Raw genomic sequence first — 11940 nt, 5'->3', positions numbered from 1 at the left:
AATGTGTGGAACACAGTGTTGCGTGCTTAAGAAATACTTGCAAAGGACATTATGTAAAACCTGATTCAGGTAAAAGGGTTAATATTTTGATTCTGTCACCCTTGTACATGTTGACATGCCCCAGAAAAATCTTTTCACATCAGCCATGCCAATACAAAGAAAATATTAAAGTGATTTTGTCTTGAAATTATGAGAATTGGCATTGCTCAGTATTGTTAGTTTTCTTATATTTTTGATCATGTATGGAATCCACTAGCTTCTTGGTATCTTATATAAAGATGAATGCTATTTTAAAATACAGAAACAATATAGGGGTATATACGAACACTTTACATGCTATATTTTGTAGGGTTGTAGAGTATTCTGAAAAAATCATTTGTACTACTGAGAGCATACACTACTGCTATATAAAATTAAACAGGAATGTTATAAAATAATTTAATAATGCTACATTCTTAGTTTTATTGTTACAGTATTTATGAGTCATTAATGTAATATATTCCTCTTGAAAAATCTGTTGATATATGCATATATGTGTGTACAGTATATATATATTTTACAATATACATGTATTTATATAAATGTACATAGAAATTGAAGAAGTGTGAAAAGAATCATGTGTACAATTCTACAACATAGGAAGTCCTTTATTTATGCACCATAACACAATTTAATGCGTATCTCGGTAATTATGAGGCTTCAGAAAACATTGGCACCATACGATCCTGGTAATGGCATGTACATTCCAACAGCAGGATATGGCATTGATCCTGTAACTGGTGGTAATGGCATATGGCTTGGAGCAGTGTGATGGATGTATCCTTGTGCTGGGGATGATACAGAATTTAGATGTGAAGCGTTACGTTGTTTTGTTAGCAATTCTGCCATTTTATCTGCTTTTACACGTCGTAGGTGCATCAGATTTCTTCTGGCAGTAAACTGTTCAAGAAAACTGTCAATATTCAAATTCCCCTCCAGAAAATTTTCTGCAATGGCCTGAAACAAAGGCAACAAAAAATAGAATATAAGCCACATAAGACTATGGTCTCAATTCATGGCTGATTGGTTAGCATTCTGGTTTTGTATTTGGAGGTCTCAGGTGCAAATGTTGGCCTGAAGATGGCTATTCTGACTGATGTTTTCCTTGATTTTCTTAGCCCCTCCAAGTAAATTCTGGGATAGTACCTCATAATACCTTAGATTAAGTTGTGACTACTTCCTTTCACATCCCACGCAATTCATTACTGAATAATCGTTTTATCTTTCAGCACTATATAATCTTAGCAACTGACAGTGTCATCATATAAGCAAAGAGTGAATAAAATAAGTAGAACACAAATTACTCACCAGGAATGAAAGAAGGAATTTAAGTTGTCTGTCTAAAAAGTAGAAGAGTTCTATCTTCTTGAATGTAACGCCATGTAACTCGTTGAAAGTCGATCAACATTTCAGAGGAACATGTGACCTCCATCTTCAGGGGCAAGAAATGAAGACAGAGGAGGAAGCAAGCTGCTTTATTCTAGGTTCTTATTTGGCTTATTCTTCAACCCTGAAGATGGAGGTGACATGTTCTTCTGGAAAGATGGTTGACTTTCAACAGATTATATGGTGTTACATCCCAGAAGATATGTACAAGTCCTTACAGCCACCACCTCAAATCATCAGTAAAAATTAGGAGCTTGTCTTAACAAAGATCTTGTCATGTGCAGTTTTTGTTGTGGGTTCATCATTACAGGAATGACTCATGCAGATCAGAATTCCATAATTTTCTTAATTATTGTGAACAATGAATATCCTTAGTTTTGTGGTTTAACCCTTTCTAGGTATTATTCATAGTACAGTGAAGCCTCGATCTGTCATTCCAAAATGTATTGCTTTCTCAGATCCATTGTTCAATTTCTGCAGTCTCTGAACAAATCCAATTTACACTGGAAATAAAACTGGCACTGGTCAGAACTTTTAGTCCTGAAGAACGTTAATCCCAGACTGATGACTTTTGAGAAAGAGCAATACGACATGTGTTAATACGCATCAGTAGTAGTACCAGCAGTTGATGGTTTTGGAACATGGTGTAGCAAGTTGCAGTTTTGGCTCTGTACCATTTGCTGTGTATCTCAACTGCCACGCCGCAGCCCAGTACTGGGCCCTCGTCTTATGGAAAGAAGAATTTACTCGCAGCATTCTCACAAAGGTTGAGAACCACTGCCCTGTGCAACCTTGGGCGCCTTACCTACCAGATAATGAACTGGACAGGAAGGAGGGCTGGCTCATGACAACAAAAGAGACCAAGCGAACATCGTTAATATTGAAAGGTTTAATTTTGAAAAGCAAAGGTGCTACTAAACAAATGAGGGTTAATGACTTTTTTTAAGAAGTAATGCAAATTGGACTTGACAGTGGAAATAATATCATTGGCATACTTCTTTTATTTAGTAAATACATATATACAAACGTGACCATTTTTATTCATTTTATATAGGCCCATGCATCTATCATTGTTCCGTATTCATCATCTTTTTCAGGGCCCCCAGGTGAAAATGATGAATCAAGGTTTCACTGTAGTTCTAATATATCTGATTTAGATGGCATATCAGAGTAGATATATGGAATTTCATGAGAACAGACACTGTTATATTCCAAGATGGTGGTGCATAACAAATGCTGATTTATGAGCTGAAGATTACAGTCTGCTTGGATATAATGCCATGAAGCTTCAGACAGCAGGTTCTTAAACAATGGTACCCATCTACAAACCTATGTGACATCAGATCCCAAAATCTTGGCACTCACTGCTGTGAGAATCTCATATTTTGTATATGAACTGTCACCGAGGAACTGATTGCAGAAAGTGGTTCAAAACTGGATTTATAATGGTTATAACAGCAAATCTGCAGTTACTAATGAGAACAGTAAGAGCAATAGTAGCAAAAGAACACGTTCTACACTCAGAAGTTGAATCCAGTACCAGGAACTGCTTATGTTATGTTTTAGTAACAAAGATAACATATTAGTGTGGTATAAATTATGTCAAACTATATGCACAGAAGACATTTGAGTTCTAAAATCGTGTAGTTCTTGTGATTTACTTAAGTACAATGCTCTTTTCTTAAAAGTGGTGGAATGGAAAACTAAGGGTCCAATCCTTTGTATGTTAATGCAAGATTTTAGGCTTCATCATAGCATTGTAATCACTACTGCTTTCTGCATTTACCCTCACTGTAATGAGAAAAGCCATTTATACACCGAAAAAGAAAATGTTATGAGCATATGTGTCTAGGGAGCCTTAATAGTGTAGTCAGTATAGCAACTAGCTACAAACTGGAATACAGAGGGGTTGGAGTTCACGAGTCCTGGTAGGTTCAAGAATGTTCTGTTCTCCACCTTGTCCAGACCAGCTGTGGGGCCCACNTTGCTTTCTCAGATCCATTGTTCAATTTCTGCAGTCTCTGAACAAAAACAATTTAAACTAGAAATAAAACTGGCACTGGTCAGAACTTTTAGTCCTGAAGAACGTTAATCCCAGACTGATGACTTTTGAGAAAGAGCAATACGACATGTGTTAATACGCATCAGTAGTAGTACCAGCAGTTGATGGTTTTGGAACATGGTGTAGCAAGTTGCAGTTTTGGCTCTGTACCATTTGCTGTGTATCTCAACTGCCACGCCGCAGCCCAGTACTGGGCCCTCGTCTTATGGAAAGAAGAATTTACTCGCAGCATTCTCACAAAGGTTGAGAACCACTGCCCTGTGCAACCTTGGGCGCCTTACCTACCAGATAATGAACTGGACAGGAAGGAGGGCTGGCTCATGACAACAAAAGAGACCAAGCGAACATCGTTAATATTGAAAGGTTTAATTTTGAAAAGCAAAGGTGCTACTAAACAAATGAGGGTTAATGACTTTTTTTAAGAAGTAATGCAAATTGGACTTGACAGTGGAAATAATATCATTGGCATACTTCTTTTATTTAGTAAATACATATATACAAACGTGACCATTTTTATTCATTTTATATAGGCCCATGCATCTATCATTGTTCCGTATTCATCATCTTTTTCAGGGCCCCCAGGTGAAAATGATGAATCAAGGTTTCACTGTAGTTCTAATATATCTGATTTAGATGGCATATCAGAGTAGATATATGGAATTTCATGAGAACAGACACTGTTATATTCCAAGATGGTGGTGCATAACAAATGCTGATTTATGAGCTGAAGATTACAGTCTGCTTGGATATAATGCCATGAAGCTTCAGACAGCAGGTTCTTAAACAATGGTACCCATCTACAAACCTATGTGACATCAGATCCCAAAATCTTGGCACTCACTGCTGTGAGAATCTCATATTTTGTATATGAACTGTCACCGAGGAACTGATTGCAGAAAGTGGTTCAAAACTGGATTTATAATGGTTATAACAGCAAATCTGCAGTTACTAATGAGAACAGTAAGAGCAATAGTAGCAAAAGAACACGTTCTACACTCAGAAGTTGAATCCAGTACCAGGAACTGCTTATGTTATGTTTTAGTAACAAAGATAACATATTAGTGTGGTATAAATTATGTCAAACTATATGCACAGAAGACATTTGAGTTCTAAAATCGTGTAGTTCTTGTGATTTACTTAAGTACAATGCTCTTTTCTTAAAAGTGGTGGAATGGAAAACTAAGGGTCCAATCCTTTGTATGTTAATGCAAGATTTTAGGCTTCATCATAGCATTGTAATCACTACTGCTTTCTGCATTTACCCTCACTGTAATGAGAAAAGCCATTTATACACCGAAAAAGAAAATGTTATGAGCATATGTGTCTAGGGAGCCTTAATAGTGTAGTCAGTATAGCAACTAGCTACAAACTGGAATACAGAGGGGTTGGAGTTCACGAGTCCTGGTAGGTTCAAGAATGTTCTGTTCTCCACCTTGTCCAGACCAGCTGTGGGGCCCACCAAGCCTCCTATCCAATGGGTACCAGGGGATCTTTACCTGGGGGTAAAGTGGCCAGGGTGTGAAGCTGACCATTCAAGGTCAAGAAAATGTGGATCTGTACATCCACTCTCCCATGCACCTTTATCTAGCGGCCTCCGTAGTCTAGAGGTAACGTTCCCACCTCATGACTCGTAGTACGCGGGTTCAAATACCCGGCGGAGGTAGTCGAATTTTTAAGGGCGGAAAAATTCAGGGAGCAAGTCCTCCGGGAGGGACTTTAAGCCGTGGGTCCCGTGTCGTAGCTTTACGGCACGTAAAAGAACCTCATATCTCCAAAGGAAGTCACTGAGCCAAATTAATGAACGTTTCCCGCCCAACAGCAGTCACTAATACCTCCGGTAGATGGGGGAAGCATTACAGATACCTCTCAGCTAAGTAGAGCCGGTCTCGCTGGCTGGGCGGGACTGGTGGTAAGCACCAGTACCGGTAGGATATAGAGACTGGTAGAAATCGTAGAGGGAAGCACAATGGACCAATACAGGTCTCAGTGCGTGGGGAAACCCACCCTCTCCAATAAATAACTAACTAACTAACTACACCTTTATAGTGTACTGCTTAATTAAGCACAGGGTCAACTTTACCTTTACCATTTATGTCTGTCTAGAGGAGATATGGTCTAATTTTATTCTTCAGTGATTAACCTGAAAATAAGTTCAGATGGTCCAGTCCATTCCAAAATTCCTATTAACAGTATGCAAATACTAGCAAGTCAGAGATACTTTAAACTTGTCAGGAGTGATGAAAAACACATATAAATTTAGCAAGGTACCATTAGCTTCATTTTTTCACTATAAATGCAAACACAATAAATTAAATATCCAAAAGCAGCATTTATGCAATGCAGGGAAACTAGAGATGAATAACTGCAGTACACTTGGATCCAGCCCTTACATACCATCATCTTTGAGCAGATTCAACCTGCTGCAACATATCTGGCTTGTAAGTTTCAAATACCTAGTTCAAATCTGGCTGGAAATGACTACCCTCACTAAGTTGAATACCAGAATATAATTTTCAAACCAGCCATAAATGCATCCTTCCATATATCTTCCTATTCCCATTGATAATAATTTAATCATACATTATTTCTGTGCTTAATATGTCATAGTTAAACAATCTACAAACCAATTGTACTTCTTATCTCATAGTTCATACATTCTGATTCTTCTATCCTCATCTACTTTATACTTTCCAGTCACACTTCCATCCATGCCAGTCATAATTACTATTTAAAATGGTGTAGTCCTGGACATGCATACCAGCTATGAACGATCAGGATGGTGTGGCCCCAATTTATCATCACTGGTTTGAATTACACGTATAGGACAATAATTTCACTAGCATGTAAATTATGATTTTCGAGTTTACACAATACTACAGTACCAAGCAACTGTGGGAAAACTGTTTTAACTTGGCTGTTATAGCTGATCTCTTCCAGTAGCTAAATTTCAATACCCTTCACCTGACATGAGACTTGCAATGGTCATTTCTACAGATTTTGTATATATATGTGTATGCTGTATTATTTAGTTACGAAACAATGTTATGTTGAAAAGAAAATACATTTTCATAAATCAGTCCTTATTTGACATGCATATGATAAATAATGCTCTACACAATGTTTTCAACATGCATAAGGTATCTAGTTTACTAAACTGTCAACTTTCATCATAATCAAAAAGGAAGTATAGTTTGTGTGGCTATTTACCACTTTAAAAAATGTTTTCAGTAAAAGCTGCATATTTTCCCAATACAGACTGATAGCTATTGTTGCTGCTACCTCAAAAGTTTGCACTGAACTAATATGGCATTCCTGGAGAAAGAGGTTTGGTGAGTTTCCTTCACTGATGTCAATTCCATGTTGAATTTCATTAAATTAACTATCAGGTTCAAATATTGTTTCGGCAGATAATCACGCCTGTCATTTCACAAACCTTTCATTCCTAATGCGCGGGAAACTAAAAATGTCATGCTTAAAAATAAATTAGTATCACAACTTAAAACTTACTTCTGATTCTTCTTCTGATTCTGCTGCTGCCGTCTGCAATAATGCAAGCGTTGTTTCTGGTGTCATGTCACCACACTGTTGTTCTGTTCAAAATACAATAAATTTCAATAGAAAGAAATAAGATAAAGCATCACAGTAGCTGATCGGCATGCATTAGTATATTAAGTATTAATCTGAAATATACTCATTCTAAATTGTCTGTATATACGCATATATTGTTAGTAAATGCCAAATGAGAACGGGTCAAAATAAAGCTAGACAAGGATTCAAACCCAGGATTTTCTGAATGTAAGCAGAAGTGCTAACCATTTCACAATTAGTGATTATATGTGACATGTATGCTACTTAATGATTGATTGATTGATTGATTTCATCACTGTGTATCATTGTACATGAGATAGGACAAGTCAAGTTAATTCTTATCTTAAAGCTTATCAACTGCATACTTATGTAATAGTATGAAGTTATGCCATAATTGTGTACAGTCTGCTGAAAGAAAGGAGGGACTGCAGCTATCTATGCTTATTTTAATGTCCATTATATGCTTCTTGTACCATCCTACTAGAAACAAAACCTTGCTTTCTTATGTATGAGGGTAAGTCAATAAGTAAGTTACAAATGGATATAAAACTTAAACAAATAAGAGTACTGATTTGAAAAATGCTTTTATTTCTCAACATAATGTCCCTGTACATTGAGGCACTTGTCCCATTGTTTCACAAGCCCCTGAAAACCAGCAGCATAAAATTTGTGCTGCTGTCAGAACCAGGCGTGTTCACACGGCATGGCCTACCTCACAATGCATGACAGGTTATGTTTTCACAAAGTCTGTGCACGATGGGTGCCGCGCATGCTGACCCCACAACACAAAATGCAAAGAATGGGTATGGCATTACAGCATCTCAATTGCTACCACGATGAAGGACACGATATGCTAACCCGAACTGTCACAGTTGATGAGCCTTGGGTTCACCATTACCAGCCTGAGACAAAGCGTGCATTAATGCAGTGGAAACATCCTGCATCGCCTGCCAAAAAATAGTTTAAGGTGACATCATCCTCCAGAAAAGTAATGCTGTAGAAAGCTGTAGAAAGGGAAGTCACCGTGGGGTTCTGACAGCAGCCCAAAGAATTTTATGCTGCTGGTTTTCAGGGGCTTGTGAAACGATGGGACAAGTGCCTCAATGTACACGGAGAATATGTTGAGAAATAAAAGCATTTTCCAAATCAGTACTCTTATTTGTTTACAGCCATTTGTAACTTACTTATTGACTTACCTATGTATATCATCTCTTTCTCTTTTGAAAAGCTGGTGCTTGTAACAACAAACACTGCTGTTTTATATGTCTTATGGTATGCTTCAAGAATGCCCATGATATATATATATATATAAAGTGTATAAGGAACTGTGATTGATGGAAATAAATCTGTTTCATTCTAACGTCACATTTATGTGAACAGTAAACATACTAAGCTCTGAAACTCTGCTTTCTATTCTCTGACACAATGCTGCTCCCCTTTCACTTAATTCTTGAAGGTGTTGCTTTCCTTCAGCTAGATGTGGCTCTTTTGTGAGATTAAATTCTGCAAGTGATCTGTTACTTGCTATCAACATTTCTTTTTCAGCCTCTAAATCTTTAATCTGCAAACAATGGAAACATAATACATCAATCACAAAATTACACCACTGCTATATTAACTAATGTAAGTGAAACTAACACAGAACAGAAATTAGTATGGTGCATTACAGCAAATAATAATGAGGTACATTTTGAGTGCAATATTTGATTTCAATCATTCATTTTTATTCATCCTATACAGCAAATACATTGATATAGGACATGTCACTCTATATTATAAAATTAATCGGAATACTAAGATAATTATAATATAAACTTGTTATAAATAAAACATATTCTATGCATTCTATATCAGCAGCTGATATTTGAGAGTTATTCATAGATAATCTTCTACTGAATAATAGCAAACCTTAATTTTTTTAAACGGGTGTTGTTACCTATTTGTTTTATGCTGTTAGACAATTTGTTATTGAAGATACAACCTCCTACTGATGGTTCTAAATTTTGTACATATCTATGATAGTCATTATTTCTTGTGTTATATGCATGTAGTTGTTTATTTTCAGCGCAGTTACACTTCACTATTGCATATAAGATTGTTTCTTGACTGTATAACTAGATGCCTGAAACTGTCTCTGCACGATTCCAATTGTTTTAACCTTGCAATGCACCTTATAGCCCGTTTCTGATGGGTAGATTTGTCGTGAGAATCGTTTGTATTGTTTGTTGCCCAAAAATTACACAGGCGTAATAACGAACGTATTACTAAATAACTTACATTTCAACCATATGCATAACAAAATCCGAACAATAAACTTACTTGTTTTACATCTTTCATCATATCATCAAATTTGTTGTCATCGTTTAGTAATTCCTTAAGTTCTTCGGCATTCAGATGTGAAAATAATCCTAGGGCAGCTGGATAATCAGGTTGTTTTTGGTAATTGCTGTACATTTCTTTTATTTAAAACCTACTTCGGAGTTAAAAAAATTCAGTTAACAAAACAATGAGAAAAGAAATATAACCTACACAACCATTCACAACCAACCGTAATAAACTCGAACCCATTAACGACAATAACCACGTAACTACTACTCTAGTCATACGCACGGAGTGAAGTAAGTTCACTTTTTATCGGTTGGTAGTTAACTGGGTATGAAGGGTAGCTAATGCTGTTAAAAGTATTGAAGAGTAGAATGTATATGTAGTGAGAATTTTCATTAAATCGAGCAAAAAGTAATGCCTTAGGATATGTGTGTAGAAGTAGTTTAATTATGTTGATGAGTATTTTAAAGATATAGCAGTTCGTGTTGGATTAGGTTACGTTCTGTTGGGTTGGCCTGCGTGCAACCGTATTTTAATCACACTGCGCCTTGCTTGGCTCTGCCGAGCTGCCGAGGTACCCAAAGTCCATAATTCCCAAACTAGCACATGGTTCCGATTTCGGAGGCTCCATTCTGAAACAAGAGGAGCATTTTAGCTAATTATTATGAAATCAGCACAAGAGCTATGTGCAACAGTACATTATCACATTATTGCTAACAGATTTTAATATGTTTTTTAATTGTTTCTGTAGCGTACTAAAATGTGTAGGCTGTTTCAGTACAGAACATTTTCTTGTGCAAACAGATCCATGAGTAATTTACCATTTGTGCCAAAACACAATCCAGCTCATGATGATGACATAGAGAGTGTAAGTAATTTCGTTAACTCTGCAAATAAATTATTAATTCTCACTGGTGCTGGAATATCAACAGAAAGTGGAATACCTGATTATCGTTCAGAAGGTGTTGGCCTATATGCTCGTAGTTCTAGAAGACCAGTTCAGTATCAAGATTTTTTGAAAAGAGAAGCCATGCGCAAACGTTATTGGGCACGCAATTATGTTGGATGGCCCAGATTTTCTTCATTCCAGCCTAATGCTGTACACATTATGATAAAAGACTTGGAGGCACATGGGAAAGTATGCTGTGTTGTCACACAGAATGTTGATAGACTACATACTAAAGCAGGAAGTAAACATGTCATAGAGCTTCATGGATCAGCATTTAAGGTGATCTGTGTAGAATGTAACAACACAATAGACAGACATAATTTTCAAACTATTCTGGAAGAAATGAATCCACACATGAAGGGGACAAGTTTGATGATTCGACCAGATGGAGATGTTGATATATCACAGGTAATTAATAATTTGATGTTATATTCTGAAAAAAGTACTCAAGTAGGTTATAAAGTAGACAAACAAACTTTTTACAGTTTATATTTGTGTATTTTACTAACAAAGCTAAATTTTAATTGTTACATCTTGTTGATATAATTTTAAGTGCCAATGACAAAGTATGTTGTAATGAAGGCTGTTGTGGGTACAATGCCCAAGCAGATATTTGGTATGGTATCAGTTCCCAAAACAAACATTGTCAGGATGTTAGGTTATTGCTTGATATAATATCAACATTCTCAGTCCAGAATGTGACATAGTCTACTTTAGCAGTGTTAGAGATCCCTTGTTAAAATCATAGAATGCCATATTGGAAGTGGAGATTGAAACTGCAGATCTGTTGTTATTATATTTAAAATAAATTAACATTTACATTTACATTTATTTTCACTTCATGGATCAAATCATCTCCCCATAGGGCTGGATATAAAACATGTCACACATTACAAATTCATGATGACTACACATCATATGTCCTTGTTCCAATAAAATATATAATCAGGGCTCACACATACAGCACAAGTTGTCAAGACAACACACATAGGCTGTGGAAAACCACTGTCAAATTCACACCTTGCCATTCCACACGCACTGGCAAGCCATATCATCAGTACAGTTTCATTGTACATATTAAAATTCATAACAAACACAGACATCATACATACTGCCACACCTACAGCAAGCAAGTCTCAACAGTGTATAATACAAGCACACAGACCATTTATTAACTCTTAACTTTTGAGCCCCTTGCATGCTCAACAGATTTGTCAATAGAGTAAAATGAGTTACTTTGCAGTAATTTCATAACACAAGCCTAAATTTATTTTTATCATTTTTTAAAACTGAGGTATTTGACGGCAGACACAGCTTCACTTACAAGGTGTGGCAATAAAGAAACCGGATTCATGCTCTAACCCTTTATTAAAAAAAAATCAGACAGTCGAAATGTTATCCCCTTCAATGTAGTCCCCTCCCCGATCCCTACACCGCTCCATGCGAATTTTCCACTTTTGGAAGCAGTGCTGCAGGTCATCTTGTGTTATGCTCTTCAAGAGTTGCGTCGCTTTTGCTTTCACTGCATCCACGGACTCGAACCTGGTCCCTTTCAGCGCAGACTTGATTTTTGGGAAGAGAAAAAAGTCGC

The 11940-nt window shown here is 36.6% G+C and overlaps 2 protein-coding genes across 2 annotated transcripts in view; one reads left to right on the top strand and one right to left on the bottom strand.

Moving 5' to 3' along the window:
* Positions 1-424: 424 nt before the first annotated feature.
* LOC111872299 (vacuolar protein sorting-associated protein 37B) lies at positions 425-9642 on the bottom strand. The gene is made up of 4 exons (XM_023866021.1): positions 9395-9642; positions 8465-8636; positions 6995-7077; positions 425-996 (listed from the first exon to the last, which is right to left on the bottom strand). Exons 1-4 carry the CDS (start codon positions 9527-9529, stop codon positions 700-702), a joined length of 687 nt encoding a protein of 228 aa, XP_023721789.1. The 5' UTR covers positions 9530-9642; the 3' UTR covers positions 425-699.
* A 116-nt stretch (positions 9643-9758) lies between these two features.
* The window catches only part of LOC111872296 (NAD-dependent protein deacylase Sirt4), a 4232-nt gene continuing 2050 nt past the window's right edge, over positions 9759-11940 (top strand). The window contains exon 1 of the mRNA XM_023866019.1: positions 9759-10757. Coding sequence (XP_023721787.1) covers positions 10161-10757 — 597 coding nt within the window. The 5' untranslated portion in view covers positions 9759-10160. The remainder of the gene's footprint in view (positions 10758-11940) is intronic.

Source organism: Cryptotermes secundus, unplaced genomic scaffold (assembly GCF_002891405.2).
Source record: "Cryptotermes secundus unplaced genomic scaffold, Csec_1.0 scaffold44, whole genome shotgun sequence".
NCBI classification, from domain to species: Eukaryota; Metazoa; Arthropoda; class Insecta; order Blattodea; family Kalotermitidae; genus Cryptotermes; species Cryptotermes secundus.
The sequence above is the reverse complement of the archived record's forward strand: the minus strand, read 5'-3'. Positions and strand labels throughout refer to the sequence as shown.

Bases quoted from the DNA above. Each gene is read 5' to 3' on its own strand.
- LOC111872299 (XM_023866021.1), bottom strand. From the start codon at position 9,529: ATGTACAGCAATTACCAAAAACAACCTGATTATCCAGCTGCCCTAGGA. The intron at 8,637-9,394 runs GTAAGTTTATTG...CATTGTTTGCAG, and splicing joins TGATGAAAGATGTAAAACAA to ATTAAAGATTTAGAGGCTGA. The intron at 7,078-8,464 runs GTATGTTTACTG...TATTTTGAACAG, and splicing joins AAGCAGAGTTTCAGAGCTTA to AACAACAGTGTGGTGACATG.